This window comes from Oxyura jamaicensis, chromosome 20 (assembly GCF_011077185.1).
Source record: "Oxyura jamaicensis isolate SHBP4307 breed ruddy duck chromosome 20, BPBGC_Ojam_1.0, whole genome shotgun sequence".
NCBI classification, from domain to species: domain Eukaryota; kingdom Metazoa; phylum Chordata; class Aves; order Anseriformes; family Anatidae; genus Oxyura; species Oxyura jamaicensis.
In genome coordinates, this window is record NC_048912.1 from 6,794,350 (window position 1) to 6,809,566 (window position 15,217).

A 15,217-nucleotide genomic window follows, 5' to 3' on the forward strand; every position below is an offset into this window, starting at 1 on the left:
AAGCTTTAACAGGGTGGAAATGGCTCTCACATGGACGTATACTAGAGTCTGAGAAGCTCCACACCTGAGTCAAAATGACAATCCTTATGGCTCAGTTTTGTTTGTGCACAAGGAGGCCAAAAGTTAACCTGCACTTACTCTTTAGATTTGGTTGCTATCAGAAGCCGAAGTGGCCTTCGTGAGCAGAAGGACTGGTTTAAGAGGGTTTCCACTTCCAAAAACGGGCGTAGGAAGACTAAGTCCTCATTGATGGAATAGATTTTCCTTCCTGTCTGCAGGCCAGCCATCTGCAAATGAAACCACCACCACAGAAAACTTTGAATCGTTCACATCATCTCTGAAAGTTCAGGCTCCAAGGCATGCTTTGAGAGGTTCAGCTAATCCTATGGCAGTTCCTAGGATTATAAATACTGTATACATACAGTGTAGACTCATCAAATCCTTTGTCAATCACCCTTAAAGGTTGGCTGCATTTACAAAAAAAAGAGAGATTTCACTTGCATAAACATTCCATGCCACGGATATATCTTCCTTTGTACTTTTCTGCCACATTTTTGTTTGTTTGTTTTTAACAGTGAACTTGGGACTAGGCTGTGTTACTCAGTGAGATGTAAAGTGACTTCCTACAACCTGCAGGTCAGGGACAGGGAAACAAGAGCATAGTTTTTGACCTCTAGCCATGCAAAAACTATCAATTATTAGTCACATAAGTAAATGTAACTTCATTTTAAGCGGTGGTAAAACCCTGCCTATGCTTTAAGTTAAGCACGGCCTGTGCATCAGCCTAAAAAGCCACAACATTTTCATTTTAATTCGTAACTTTTTAAATCTAACTTTAGACAAAGACAAATCCCCTGTTCTGCACGCTGGACAATAACCTTAAACTTACTTCTCAATGATCTATATCAGTTAAAATGTGACATAGCAGCACTTAGACTGGGTACTAGGTTATTGAGGAAATATCAAACTCACTTTAATGGAGTAAAAATTAATAAATATGAATCTGTGGACCCAATTATTAATCCTTTATGGGTTAGTATTATTTTCCATAACATCAAGATCTGGTAGTTGGGCTTTCTTCTAAATGTGACAAACCCTTTTCCTGTTCTATGTGGAATCCATTGACAGATTTCTTGACTGGGAAAAAGGAAGTTTTAACAGTACTACATGAATCTCCCAGATGAAACTTTATCCTGTAGCAAAAACAAATCTGGAAGCGTACAACTGGAAAAACCTCTTGAATGTCTATTCATGGCTTAGCTTTTCTTATATATATTTTGCAGTCTTAATGTCAGAAATAAGCTTACCTACAAAAACCTATACTTTTTTGCTCAAAATCAAAGCTATTAAAAGGAGAAACTAGAAAGTTCTCTCCTGGGTTTAGTTCTCAAGCTTTCTACAGTTCACAGCATCCTCTTGTGTACCTGTATATAACATTTTTCCCCTTTCTTCTTTTGTACATAATAATCTATAAAATGGATAATATGTATAAATAGCAGAAGAGATGCATTTTAACTTAGAGTAGAATTTTACAAGCTTTGATTTATAATTCAGTGGAAATGTTCATGCTATTTGCATTTAAAATCACGGAATCATTTAGGTTGGAAACAACCTTGAGGATCATCAAATCACACAATTTACTTACCCTGGTGGGTTTATTAAAAGTAATAATTATTATATATATTTCTAAAATCATTATGTTTTAGGCCTGACTTTCTCAAAGTAGCTCATGCGCTTAATGTATGTGCAGTTTGCTAAAATCTTTGCATATCTGCAATCATTCTACCTTGTGGATTGGGCATAATGGGAAACACACCTGCATGCATACTCATAGTAAATCCATGAATATATGAGGTACACAGTCCCACATTAAACCCTACAAACTAGTAACTGTCAGAAACAAAACGTGTTACTCTCCTGGGATATAACTAACCAGGCTAATAAACAATTAACAACGTATCTCTTTACTGGTAAAGACCTGCAGCGTCTCGGCACTTGCATTCTCTGACTAATGGATGCTCCTTATGACAACTCAATGCAGTTGTCTGGATCCAGGCCACTGTTTTTCCCCAACGCCAGCAGCATGCTATTTGCTATTCATCTGTGTGGCCATTGGCCAACTGGCTGCTTGTTGAACACGCTCTGCTCAAGCACCAGACATCTGCTCGTCAGTTGGCTGTTCAGAGCAAGATGGCAACCACACCTCCCAGAAGGATAATCTTTTTTACTTTTGTTTCCTCCTCATAGAGTAAGAGCATTATTCATAAACCATCTTCAGGCTTAAAACTGGTGGGGTAAACCCAGCTCTAATTAACCTTCAATGTTAGGGCCAAAACTGAGAAGCTGAACCTCAGGTGAAGAGTTCCCAAACTGCAGTTCAGGTGCCCTGTCCGGACAGGAATTTGATGTTCCAGCAATTGTTCTGTTAACAACTGTTAAACACAGCTTGGTAACTGCTTCTGCCATGGGCTCATAAAACAGTTTCTAAAAAATCTTGAGAAGAAAAAAAGACACTAATACTAAAAAGAATAATGTTTGGCAATTCTGATTTTAATTAAAACCCCAAAAACTATGATTGCACATGCATGACGTTCAGTACTGTGTGCCACCACAACCTGTGCATGACAGTTTTGATGCTGGTATATTAGGAACAAGAAATCACAATCCTAAAGTCAAAACCAATGTGTTAAACTTGAATAAATCAACGCTAGCAATGGATTTGTTCCCACTTCAGTCGGTGAATCTGGAATCTTCCTGTGCCCTGAAGTCTGACAGTCCTAATGAATGCAACGCGCTGTGATGGGCACTGTGAAGCAAAGCTGTATGTCTTCATTTTTGTCCCTGAGGAGTGTGACAGCAGGTGTAGGGTCTCTAAATGGCCTACAGCTGCTGAGCCACACAGAATTACATGCTGGATATCCTTCTAGTATCACAAAGCAATTAAGAAGCCCAAGGATATAATGAAATACATTTCTGCTGGACTTCAGGTCTTTCCAGAATGAGCTGAGAGCCCTCCGATTCAGACATGCAGATTTAGTTCTTTCCTCAAGCAATATTTTATGATGGAGTTGAAAAGATGGGCTTATGGTCACAGTTTGTCTTGGAAGATCAAGAAAAAGATGCCTCAGAAAATTGTGTGCTTCTGTTCTTTTAAAACACAAACACATTTGCAGGATATTCCACAGGCAGCTAGCCAAAGCAAGGACAGCAGGATTATCTATCAGGCAATGGTTTACAGCAGAGGCTTAGATTAATACAATTTTTGGCCAACCTATGTTGATCTTGAGCATGGGAATGGTTTCTCTGTTGACTGTAAAACAAATTAGAATCAAGAATACTCAGATCACTTAATTATTAAACTAAAAAAAAAAAAAAAAAGTATTAAACCCCAGCTCAAAAGTCCTTTCTCTGTTTGACATTCTCAACTTACTAAAATCAGTGTGTTCAATTCAGTTGTTTGCTTTGGGGCAGTCATCCAGGCCAATCTGTAGGCTAAAGCAGTGACCAACAAATGAATGTGGACATTCAAATCCTCTAAGGGTTGTCCCGGACTTTTCACTAAGTATTGCCTGTGTGCTGGCACAATTTTCTGTGAAACCCTGGTCAAGTCATTTAGTCCTCTATCTTACCTTTATAGGTGATAAAAGGCATTTAAGTAGCTTTGAAAAAATGGACTATCAGTGTGTCTGTGCCTTATTTCAGTAAATGGAGGATCCCACTGCATCACCTACTCAGGGGTTTTGTATGGATACAAATGATTATGCAATACTGAGACTGTATGGAATTTGGGCCACTGTGTGCCTCAAAAAACAAAACAAATATACGACCTAGGGCTCTTCAAAAATACCAGGACTCATGAAAGAATTCAGTTGTATGCATTTTAAGGAAAAAACACAAACCTAAAAATATAGCTTCCACTCAAATACACCTATTTCTTGTTGTATGTCTTCACTGTCTCAAGTCAATGTTACTTCCCCTCTCTCCTCAGCTTTACTAAGGATGAGGTACACTACCATCACACACATACTAGTGTTGTCTAATCATTTATCAGAAATATTCATCAAGGAAGTCCCTCAAAGACGCCAAAGCACTAAGCAAGTTACAGAAAATGTTTATTACCAGAGGAATTGTAGAAGACTCCCAGTTTTCTATTAGCTGCTCTTGGAAAGAAACAGACTATAAGAAGATAGTTTTATACCTTTTCAAAACACTGAAACATTCTTAGCTATCAAACCCCAAATATTCACAAATATAATTCCTTACCTCTGCAGAAGACCCTCTTCGAACTGACTTCACCATGATTGCTTTGTTCTTTTCTTCTATGTCAAACCCATAGTCATCCTCTTCTGGTAAAATCTTAAAAACAAAAAGAGCACCAGGCAATTATTCATGAATAGGGAGTTAGCTGAAAGGCTGGAGGAGGGAGTTGAGACACTGGACGTTTCATTGCAAGTCATGATTGACATAGACTTGTAGATCTTTACGCCAAAGGGACTGTTAGATCATTTGGTCTGATCTCCTACAGAACATGAGCCATAAAATTTTATCTAGTTATTTCTGCATTGATCCCTTACTATACTAAAGCAGAATTTCCAGAGAGTTATCCAATTATGATCTGCGGTCCTTAAGAAGTGAAGAATTTATTCCCTCCCTTGAGAGTTTGTTTGAATGGTTAATCAACTCCTCTATTAAAAATGGGTGTTTCATTTCTCATTTCCGTTTGGTTTTAACTTCTAGCCCTTCATTCTTCCTAAGATCTTTCAGATTAAAGAATTGATTCATATTCAGTATTTCCCATTGGTAGATGAACTTACAGATCCAAATGAAGTCATTTTATTTATGAATGCTTCCTATATACCCAATAATGAACATAATAGGCCTCATTTTAGCTATCAATTTCAGAAAAATTGGGGATCTCACGCTTATTTTGTATAGACAACACATACTACATAAATCTACATTTCAACTGTTGGTCTGCTGGATAAAACCCTAGGTGGGACAGGTGAGAGAGAACAAAGAGGGAAGACATACAAGACCATGTAATATGCTCAGTTGGTAGTTTTAATGGTTGGTAGAAGATGGCTGTTCTTGCTTCTGGGAATCTGCTTACTTCTATTTGCGCTGAGCTCACACAGACCAGCCTTATAAATACTTTTTAAAATCACATCAATCACAGCAAATATATGTTTCACTCCTCCTTTTCTAGTGGTTTATTAACAATGAAAAAAAGCTTAACAACTCACTAACCATTTTAAAAAATAAAAGTAAGCCTGGCTTCTGATAAGTGGACAAGTAGAAATTGTAGCAGATAAACATCTTGTCTTTGAGCTAACACTACACATTTAAGAACCATCTGATAAATCAGAATCAAGTTGAAAGGAAAAATAAAGCTATCTATAATCTAGCATGCTACTGGGATAAACATTACTGAGAATTATTTCCTTGATTCTAATTATTCCTGCTATTTTAAAATACTGCCCTTTTTCTATTGTAGCCAATGCCACCAGCTTAAAAACTTTGTCCTTTTACAGGAATTTATCTTAGAAAAAAATTAAAGAAATCGAATCCTGCAAGAGCCATACAGCTATGTTAAAGTAATGCATGACAAAATACACCTGCAGAGAAAAAATCCTTCTCCAATGATGTTCTGATTAAATGACAGATAGGAGAGTAAAAAAATACATCTGCCATTCTTGGATAATCCTATCAAAACATTTTCAGAAACAACGCTATTTAAGCATGTTTAATACAAGGACAGCTTACGAAATTGGATATACCACCAGCTAGATGTTTTGTATTGCAAGTGTAATGGGTTTCAATCCAACCAAATATGTACTTCTACCACTTCACAGTTTGGATTAAATAGAAAATTTCTAGGATAGCTCTCCCATTCAATTCTTATTTTACATTTGAAGAAATGTTTGGTTTCCTTTCTTGGACTTTGAAAGCACGTGCAAAAAAAAGATATTTAAAAATGTAAAGGCTTTGATTTGCAAAACTTAAAAAGCCGTCAGCTACACAAATTTACATGATTGTTTGGGTGCAGCTACCATTACCAGGCATGAAAATCTGTTATATGCTGTCATTTTTAATAACCTCTCTTGCTCTGTTCATTAGTACTACAAAATGTAGTGTTTGAAATCAAAGAACCAAAACACATTTAAGAATCCCCAAGTGCGTCATCACTAGGAACTTTATCACCATGTTGTAAAGGAGAAAATCTCACATTCTGTATAGCGATGTTCCTGTATTGGGAACACTCTCTTATGAAAAGGTAAACTATGGAAAATATTCAATATGCAATACTTGGAGAGGGCTATGATTAATTCTCTATTATAAAATAGTAATACCTCGCAATTCCCCATCTGAACACCATTTATCCCTGAGGAGCCCAAACCAATTAGCTAACTTGCCATCTACAAGAATTATTTCCATGCCCCCGAAATCCAATCAGTTCTTTTGAACATAAAGAAGCAGCTGTTTAATCTTGAAAAACAACCATATTAAAAAATGAAACCATATGAGATATAAGCATGTTTAATCAAAACCAGAGGACAGATGTAGTCAGAACCTATTCAAAGAGAATTTTGGCAGAGATGGGGAGGAAGAGTGGGGAGAAAAAAAGCTGTGAAAAGAATGGTCTATTACACCTGTATCTGTTACATACACAAAGCATTTTGGGTATGAGGGTCATGATGCCAATGTGGTACCTTTTCACTGCTCCCCTTTCCTGTACAAGGAGTATCATGGAGTCAGAAAATGCCTGGGGTGTGACACTTTAATGTCCAAGGTATAGCGTCTGGTTTATCCACTACACTTGCTGAACCCTCCCATTGCATTCACACAAAGGGCCTTGTGCCGGACACCAAGATTCCCCCAGTGAAGGAGGTGAAGGATCGAATTCTCTCTTGGCAGCCTCCCCAAGCTGCTCTTACTGTTCAGGAAGAGGCTAAATAGAGAGAAGCAGGAACTCTCAGCCTAAAGAACCTCTTGAGGACATCAGCAGCAGAGGAGGCAGCATAGCAGATGGCCCATCACTTCCCAAACTGGGGTCCAGGATGTGCATCCTTCTCTCCTGGCTTTCACAGCTCTCCAGCATAAACCCCTCTCTGTTGGACACTCTTCAACAGTTTGATTTGATTAAGAATTTCGTAAGGAGCAGTGATTTATGAGATGATGTCAAGTCTGAATGCTTCATAAAACTGCTGAAGTCCCTGTGGCCCTCAGGAACCTTGGTTTGAATAGGCCTACTTTCCTACCACCTCACCTCCCAGGTTGCTTCAGTCTCCCCAGGCTTTCAAAAGTCCACAGCTCTGGGGCACTACAAGAAAATTTCAATGAGAAGCTCCAGAACCTAGGCCAGCCCTACTGCTAGTATCTTTAAAAGTATCTTTTGTCACATTAGCAAAATAGATGTTATATATAAAAAACAACTCCAAGTTCCTTCTGGTTTATGATCTTTGAAGTTGAACAGTGAAACTGAACTGAAATTGGACTGTTCATTCTGAACAGTGAAAGATTTACAGCCTAAAGGATGCTTTTCAGAGTTCACTGGAATATTTAGTATCCAAATCCACTAAAAGCCCTTATCTGGCCACATTCATCTAGTTGATGGATGCTTCTTGTTACTGACTTGCCAGCCTGCCTCCTTGGGAGATCAGAAATCCCCAGAGGATGGTTAGTGGCCCTGTTCCCATGGGTGGTTTAAATCAATAATTTGAATACACTTTCATACAGTAGTGTAATAAAGAGCAAAGGAGGAGTGCAATTCTTGCTGTCCTTGCTGAAATATTGCAGAATTAGGTAACTTTATATTAGCACAAGCACAAAGATAGTTCTCCCGACGTAATTAAATATGGGAGAGATTTTTATTATGGAGCAAGCATGGCTTTGAGTAATACAAATTACTATTATTTATTTGTGATTGGAATGAGAACTCTGTTCTATAGTTGTTTAAGAATTTCAAGGTGAATGCTATGTTTCTTGGATTAGCTGATTTAAAACTGAAAAGACATGAACTCGTATGATAATTCTACTTAGTATCAAAATCTTGAGGTCTGAAGAGCTGAATTATAAAGATGCTTTCATCTTCAAAGCTGGTTCTAGACATAAGAGCAGCAGAAAAGCCCTGCACATAGATGAGATTTAGCATCCTCATTTTCAGATGGTAAACTGAGGCAAGGAGAGACTTGATGAGGTCTTGCTCAGGCCACACAGTGAGTTCAAGTGTGAAGTTAAATTAAAACCCAGGTAGCTCTGACTTCTGTGCTCAACCCATTGGCTTTGACTGAATACGCAGTACTCAGGCACCTGCCTGAGCTGAAGTGCAGGACATGCCCCAGCCCAGGCTGAGAACTTAAGTGAGACACTGCAACTACTCCTGCAGCTACTGTGACACACTGCAGGCAAGTAGTAAAATATACTGGGTGCCTTGGAAGAATGTAGGAGATACTACGGGTCTGGAAAGTTGAGGTGTAGACTTAAAGTCCAGATCTCCAATCCAGCGTGACAGGTTTGAGAATGCTACAGAAAATGTGCACAGGCATCATCATTAGGAATCAGCTGACATGCTTTTCTTGTCAGATCGGATAAATGATACACCAGGGTCTTCGGGAGATTCTAGCAGTGTCTGTGTAAGAATCTTCTTAGGCAACTTCAAGGACAGCCCACCTCTACAGGCAACTATCCTTGCCTGATATTAAGCTCCAAGTTAGCAGCTTTAATTTGTGCTTGGGCTAACAAGTTACTAGCACACTGCAGTAACCAAGCCACGATGTTTGGAATCAATCCAAAATCCAAATTCTCTTCAACTATGCAAAGAATGTTGTATATTTATCAAGATTTATGGCCTTCAGTAGGAATAAAAGTTACAGAAACGAATATTAAACGTTGCTTGAAGTGCATTTTTTCAAACTGAAAGCACTTTTTTCCCTTGGTATTTCCAACAATATATTGGCCAATGCTTTTGTTTGTTGTTTGTTTTTAAGCGTAAGCTCTACTGTGACAGAGCAAACTTAGATGAATGGGTGGGATTTGTCGCCCTAACCAACAAGGATTTCATAGAAGAGAAGGATGTTTCAAAAGCCAGTGCTGAGGAAATTCCATTAAACTTTCTATGGTGGGCTTGGGGGAAGGGAAAAATCAATGTCCTGTCATGTGAAGAGGCAGCAGTGATGTTCCACAGGCAGCAAAACCTCAAGATTCCAGCTGCTCATAATTGCTAAACACACAATGAAATACAAGTCAGGCACAAATGTTTCTGTGTATAAATGTAATGTGTTTCCTGTGCCACTATTTGTGGGATGTGCTTCTTAAGCATTCAGGGGGCTGCTAATTTATTTGTGCAAATGAACGCAGTTCAGACCTTTAGCATGGCTACTACTAATTTGAAAAAAAGCCGTTCTTTCTGAGGGGTAGATTTCTTCCTCAGCGTGTGCAGTTCATTTCAGATAGTTTACTTTTTGAGACAGGACTGTATTTTGACTGATGCACTTCAGAAGTACAATAATAGTAATGTTAAAATGATTCCTGCTGTAAACATTTCAGTTAAAAAAAAAGGAATGACTTACAGGACCAATTAGGCATTACAGTTAATCACTAGTAAATAGTTTGTGTGCGGAAGATTTGCAGTTTGCTGAAGAGGCTTCAGTTTGTTCTGCCCCTGTAGTGAATACTAATAAACAATTACGTTACATTAAAACAGAATCAACTTTAAATCCCTCTTTTCAGGGCTAACATACTATTGCTGGGTTTTGGCATTTTCCTTTTAACAGATAACCTTGAACTGCTAGAAAAAAAGTGGAATAAGCATTCTATTCCGTCTGTTTTCTGCTATCTTATCCTGATGAAGAAGAAAATTAAAAATACCCGAACAATGACAGCTCCCATCAATTTGTATGAAACTGATCTCTGAGTGCTTTGCAAATCACAGAAGGAAAAAAAAAAAAGCACAAGTGTAGCACCTTTTAACCGCCTCCCTTTATCCAATGGTTCTCCAGGAGGGTAATCATATTACCATGACGCTCCTGTCTCTGGCACTGGATGCAAACAGGAACAATTCTGAGGTCCCATGGTGCTTTAAATATTACTTCTGGCCATTGAGACAAACACGGATTGGTCTCCTGGGAGACAAGGCAATAGCGAGACAGTGAAGTTTGTGTGAACCACAGGGAAAATTTTCCCATGTAATGGACCTCTGGATCTTTTCCAGCAATTCCGCTTTTGTAGTTTCTGACCCAAGCTTTTATCCTGCTCCTGCATTCTGTTGGTGCTCATAGGGAGAAAAAGATGGGCCTGGAGTCACTGGCAGGAAACAAGGATCTCAAAACAAAGAGTACATGCAATCCAGCTACCAAGTCCAAAGCAGCATTAGAATAATCCCAGTGCAGTAAGGACTGTGGTGGCATTTGGTGAGGTGGGAATCTGGAGATAACAGTAGTGTTGCAGAAAAATGAACAGATTTTTTTTAAAAAAATGGTTTCTGTAAACAAAATAAGGCTGCTACTTGATCCAGTAATGCGGGGCATATTCACATCACTCAACGTTGTCTTGAAATCTCTGCATTTTGATCAGTCACTTCACTCTCATCTGAATCTAATGTCTATATAAAGGTATTTAAACTGTGTTTGACCTTGATGGCAGACATCTCCCAAGATTGTAGTGCCCACTACTTCCTCCTCCACCACACAACACTGTGGTACACACTCGGCGGACTCAAAGACATTTGGTGCCTGTTAAGACAACTTCCAGCTGCCAGCTCACTTCCAGACTGCCTCTCTCAAGGGCTTCATGGGAAAAGAAGGGGATTGGGCTGTGAACTGGATGAAACAGTCTTATCTCTGAGCCTTCTCTTTTCATAAAACCAGTCAGAAGTAGGCAGAAACATACTTGCATTTGCACGTGTTTGTAAGCTGTACACCAAATCTTCCAGGTAGTGCAGTAGGTCTGGTCACATGCGTGAGAAGGGGGCCTGCACCTTACACGTCCCTTGCTTCTAAAATAAGCTCTGTAGTCTGCGGTGAAGGCAAGTCTAGCTACATCTGTAATTCTAATTTTTATTCTACTGTATCATAATTTTCCTTCACATTCTCTAGCCTGAAACGATACCAGTTTCATAGAAAGGTAAAGGTTTGCATTAACACATTTCTTACCAGAAGACGTTTTCCCATGATGTTTTCCACAAGCTTGAAGTCATTACGTAACTGTTTGCTCTTGGAACTGGTGCCTTCCATCTCTTCATCCGCATAAAAGCGGAAATACAGGGATTCATCCTTAAATTCGCTTTTCTCCAGGACTGGAAACAATATGCGTGGAACACAAACATGCATTTGCACAGAGAAAGAAAGAGAAAAATAAGAAATAAAGTTAAAGAAAATCTTAAATATTTCACTTGTCTTTACAGAGCAAACACCAGATGCATCCCCGTTGGTCAGCTATTCAGCTCTATATTTTTTAAGCTACTACTGTATTTTAGGGGCATGCTTTTCTTTATAGTACAATGTAGCTCATGATATGATGTTTGACCTCCTTGTCAAGTACACTGCTTATAAAACGCACGAGATCCCCTTGGAAAAAAGATGCTACACAATATCTTGTACTCCTCTCCCATATCAAAAAGAATATAGTAAAACTACAAAAGGAAGAAAGAGAGGTAAAATGGCGGTTTAAAGGTAAGGGATATGGCTGAACAGGCTGAGACTTTTCAACGTAAGAAGGATTGGAGAGGGAAATAAGATCTACAAAATTCTGGAAGGCGTGATAAAGTTCTTTAACACATTTTCAAATACCAGACCTGGGGCTGCAAAATAAAAGCAGCGACAATTTTGAAACTTGAAGAATTACTTCTCTGTTTACCATGTACTTATGCTGAGGAACTCCTTGCCAAAGGGTGCTGTGAATACCAATGTTTACATGGGCTCAGAAGAGATCGAATTCTTTAAAGCAAATCATTTTTTTTACATTCTTATCAAACACTAAGCAAATTTTCTACTAGTTACTTAAAATAATCTGCTCTCAAAAATACTGTTTTTGCAAACGTTATTTATGATGTGAACTGGATGATTCATTGGACAAATGCTGTTACACTCTGGGTACTTTTATGTGCTACTTGATACTGATACAGATGTAGTTTGTTTACTTCCTCAGTTCAGAAGCAGCGTCACTGAGGATGGATGATGTCTCACTTGGCAATTTGGCATTTCAGATTTAGAAGCTTTAGAGCTTCAAGGATTGTACTTGCTGTCCAAGCAGCAGGACCTAGGCAATTTTACTTCGCACCTGACATTTCTTGGGTGACATTTCAGTACAGTACTTTGTGCATTGGTCTGATGGCTCTGAAAGAAATGCAGTGAAAAAATATTCCCCTTCTGGCTTGTCTAATCACTGCAGGGCCCACCAAAACAAGGGGATTCACTTAGGAAGGTACTGGGTTCTGACATTATATGTAAGCTCAAAGGCTGCTTTTTGGATGGACCTGCTGGGATGCCTGCAGTTGTTTGCATGTCAGCATGTATGGCACAGAATATAGAAAAGGGATTTTCAGACTCTGTCAGCTAATATGACTGCAGAGATGCTTTAATTGGCTGTGGGAAGGGGTACTGACGCATTACCATGATGCATGAAGCCGTTATTGCAGAGTCCGACACCCAGTGCGACAGCTTCCTCGCGAGTCTGACAGTCTCCCTAGAAACAGGAGAATAAATGTTACACCTCAGACAACTTCCTAAACTAAATTAATTCACCTCCCCACCACATGGCTCGTGGCTTTGCAATTAGCAGGATGCTCTTTGTAGAGAGAGAACAATAGAAAGCAATTAATATAGCTCCCCCCACCTTGCCCAAATCCCATTCATTCCTATAAATAGCATCCTTTCCCTCTGACAGGAACTAGGAGGACAAAGATCAGAACTCTGGAAAGCATTTGTTTAACCTACAAAGGAGTTTAATATTATCTCAATGTAAAGACTTTTTACTTGCAATCACAGTGTCAGACTTCGGGGCCCATTAGCCACGACGACAAAACCCAGACAGAGAGGTTAAGAGATCTTATCTATACTCAAATCCCAAGGAAAACAAACAAACAAAACAACAAAACAAAACAGTGTAAACCCAGTGCATTGTATGTGAACTCCAAAGGCTGTACTGGTTAAACCTGCAGTAGCACTCTCCTTCCTCACCCAGCAGACTGACAAAGGATTCAGTTGCTTGCTAACTGGCAGCCTTCAGTGTAGTATTTCAAAATAGGTACCAAAGGTGACTTACAAATTTACAAATATATATGAAAAAACAGCATTAAATTTTGCATCTACAGTTCAGCTAAATAGCTAAATACAAAACATACTCAGTTTTCTCTATTCATCTGCTAACTTGCGGCCACAAGTGAATACTTCTGCAAGCCTGCCGATTGCATTTTTTAGACAAACAAAATTTCTGAATAGTGCAGATAAAAATCAGGAGGAACTATTGGTCTTACCCAGATAAAAAGCATTTTTAACATTGGTCATGGGCTGTAATGCAAGACTTTAGGAAGCTTCCCAGTTCCCTAAGGGACACAAAAGAAGCCGAGATCTCCCATCTTGCTAAGAGCAGCCGGTCAGCTCATTCCAGCAGGTAGGGGGGATCTGCTGCTTTGCAGAGGGACTAGTTTAGCATCGTACTTCTGTTCATACTAAACTGGAAGCTGTATCCAACAGAAATATTACAGCTTCTTTCTTCCCTTCGCATCTGGAGAAAGAGCCACCCTGAAGCTCTAGCAGCAATGGCAGAGCAGTACACCGACTTTGTTTTAAATAAACCAACTTGCAGACCGAGAGCCCGTGGAACATCAATGTATGCTTCACATCCAACTAAATAGAGCGGTAGCAATGTGCCAGGCAAGTGCTGGCAAGGAACATCACTATGGTGTAAAGACAGTACTTAAACACAGGATCAGCTCTTGTGACTCAGTTGCATTACTAGCTCTTGATGAACAGACATTCTGAGAGCACGAAAAAGCCATGACATTTACAAATCAAGAAGTAAATAATGTTGTCTTGGTAGGAAGAAGACTGAGGCCGTTCTGGAGGAGCTGCCTGATTATGTAATCACACAGGAGAGGCAAGCAAAGGGCTTTAATAAACCTGAAGTTTAACTTTCACTATAAACTAATTTCAGTCTCTGTAGTTATTTTCTCATTTTCAACATCCTGCCATGCGACAATTCTCAGTACTCATTTTGTGTTAATTTATGGGACAAATGGGTAGTTTATTTTACAGAGGCTGGGACTTAAAAATCGAATGTAATCCTTCAACTGTAAATAAACTGAAGAAAAATGCCTTCTACTATAATTTTTTTAACCTTTAGGAATCCACTTTTGTTTTAGGCAACAAGATCTGTATAGGAAGGCTCTAAAACTTCTACTACATCAGGCTACTCCTGATGATGATAGCTTGGCCTCAAATCACTTCCCTAGCAAAACTGCATTCTCTGGTTAGAAAAGGAAACTAAAAATAGATTATTTCAGCTCGTCTCTAAGTTCTTCTAAATGTTATGTAGTGATTTGTCCGAATACAGTGAAAGCAGTAACAAAAACCTTAAGGAAAAAGAACCACCTAAAAGCAGCAACCTTGACAGAATGAGTCTCAGATTTATTTATTTTTTCATACGGAAATTGCATGTGAAACTAAATACACTCCTCTTGACATAGTAATTTAGGTTTATTCAAATGCAATCACTGAATTCAAGTCAGCAGAATTACAGAAACAGTTTACAGACAGAATCATGTGCAGTAGACGTTATTATTACTACTATTGCTACTTCCACCACTAGTTTATTACTTCACGTTGTCTAGTTCTGGTGGCAATAATGATGTCTAATGTCCTAATCATAGACTATGGCTGGTTGTTTTGAGATGTATAAGCTCAGCAATGAAGATAGTCTGTGTCCCAAAGTGTTTATAGCTACGTGTAAAAGAAAGGAAAGCAGATAAACACAGATGTGTCAAGAAGAAAAAACAAACCACTTTTCAATATTTTGTTAATATCATGGAAAAGGAGTGTTTTAAGATTATGAGTGTATCAGGTTTGCAGACAATTATCAAGTGTTCCTTCCCAATCAGAAGAGGTGCTCGCTCCTTTCAAGTGGCAACGTGCAGAGGTGCAGTATGTGCTGCAATGGAAAGAAGGAGTGGATGGATGGGAAGACAAGAGAATGACAGGAGCAAGAGGCCTAAAGGATCTAT

General features: G+C 38.9%; 1 protein-coding gene across 3 annotated transcripts in view; it reads right to left on the reverse strand.

Moving 5' to 3' along the window:
- The window catches only part of PREX1 (phosphatidylinositol-3,4,5-trisphosphate dependent Rac exchange factor 1), a 175,694-nt gene that overhangs the window by 31,670 nt on the left and 128,807 nt on the right, over positions 1-15,217 (reverse strand). For all 3 annotated transcript variants that reach the window (XM_035344177.1, XM_035344176.1, XM_035344178.1), the window contains exons 15-18: positions 12,609-12,681; positions 11,151-11,293; positions 4,264-4,356; positions 139-287 (exon numbers count right to left, since the gene is read on the reverse strand). In XM_035344177.1, coding sequence (XP_035200068.1) covers positions 139-287; positions 4,264-4,356; positions 11,151-11,293; positions 12,609-12,681 — 458 coding nt within the window. The remainder of the gene's footprint in view (positions 1-138; positions 288-4,263; positions 4,357-11,150; positions 11,294-12,608; positions 12,682-15,217) is intronic.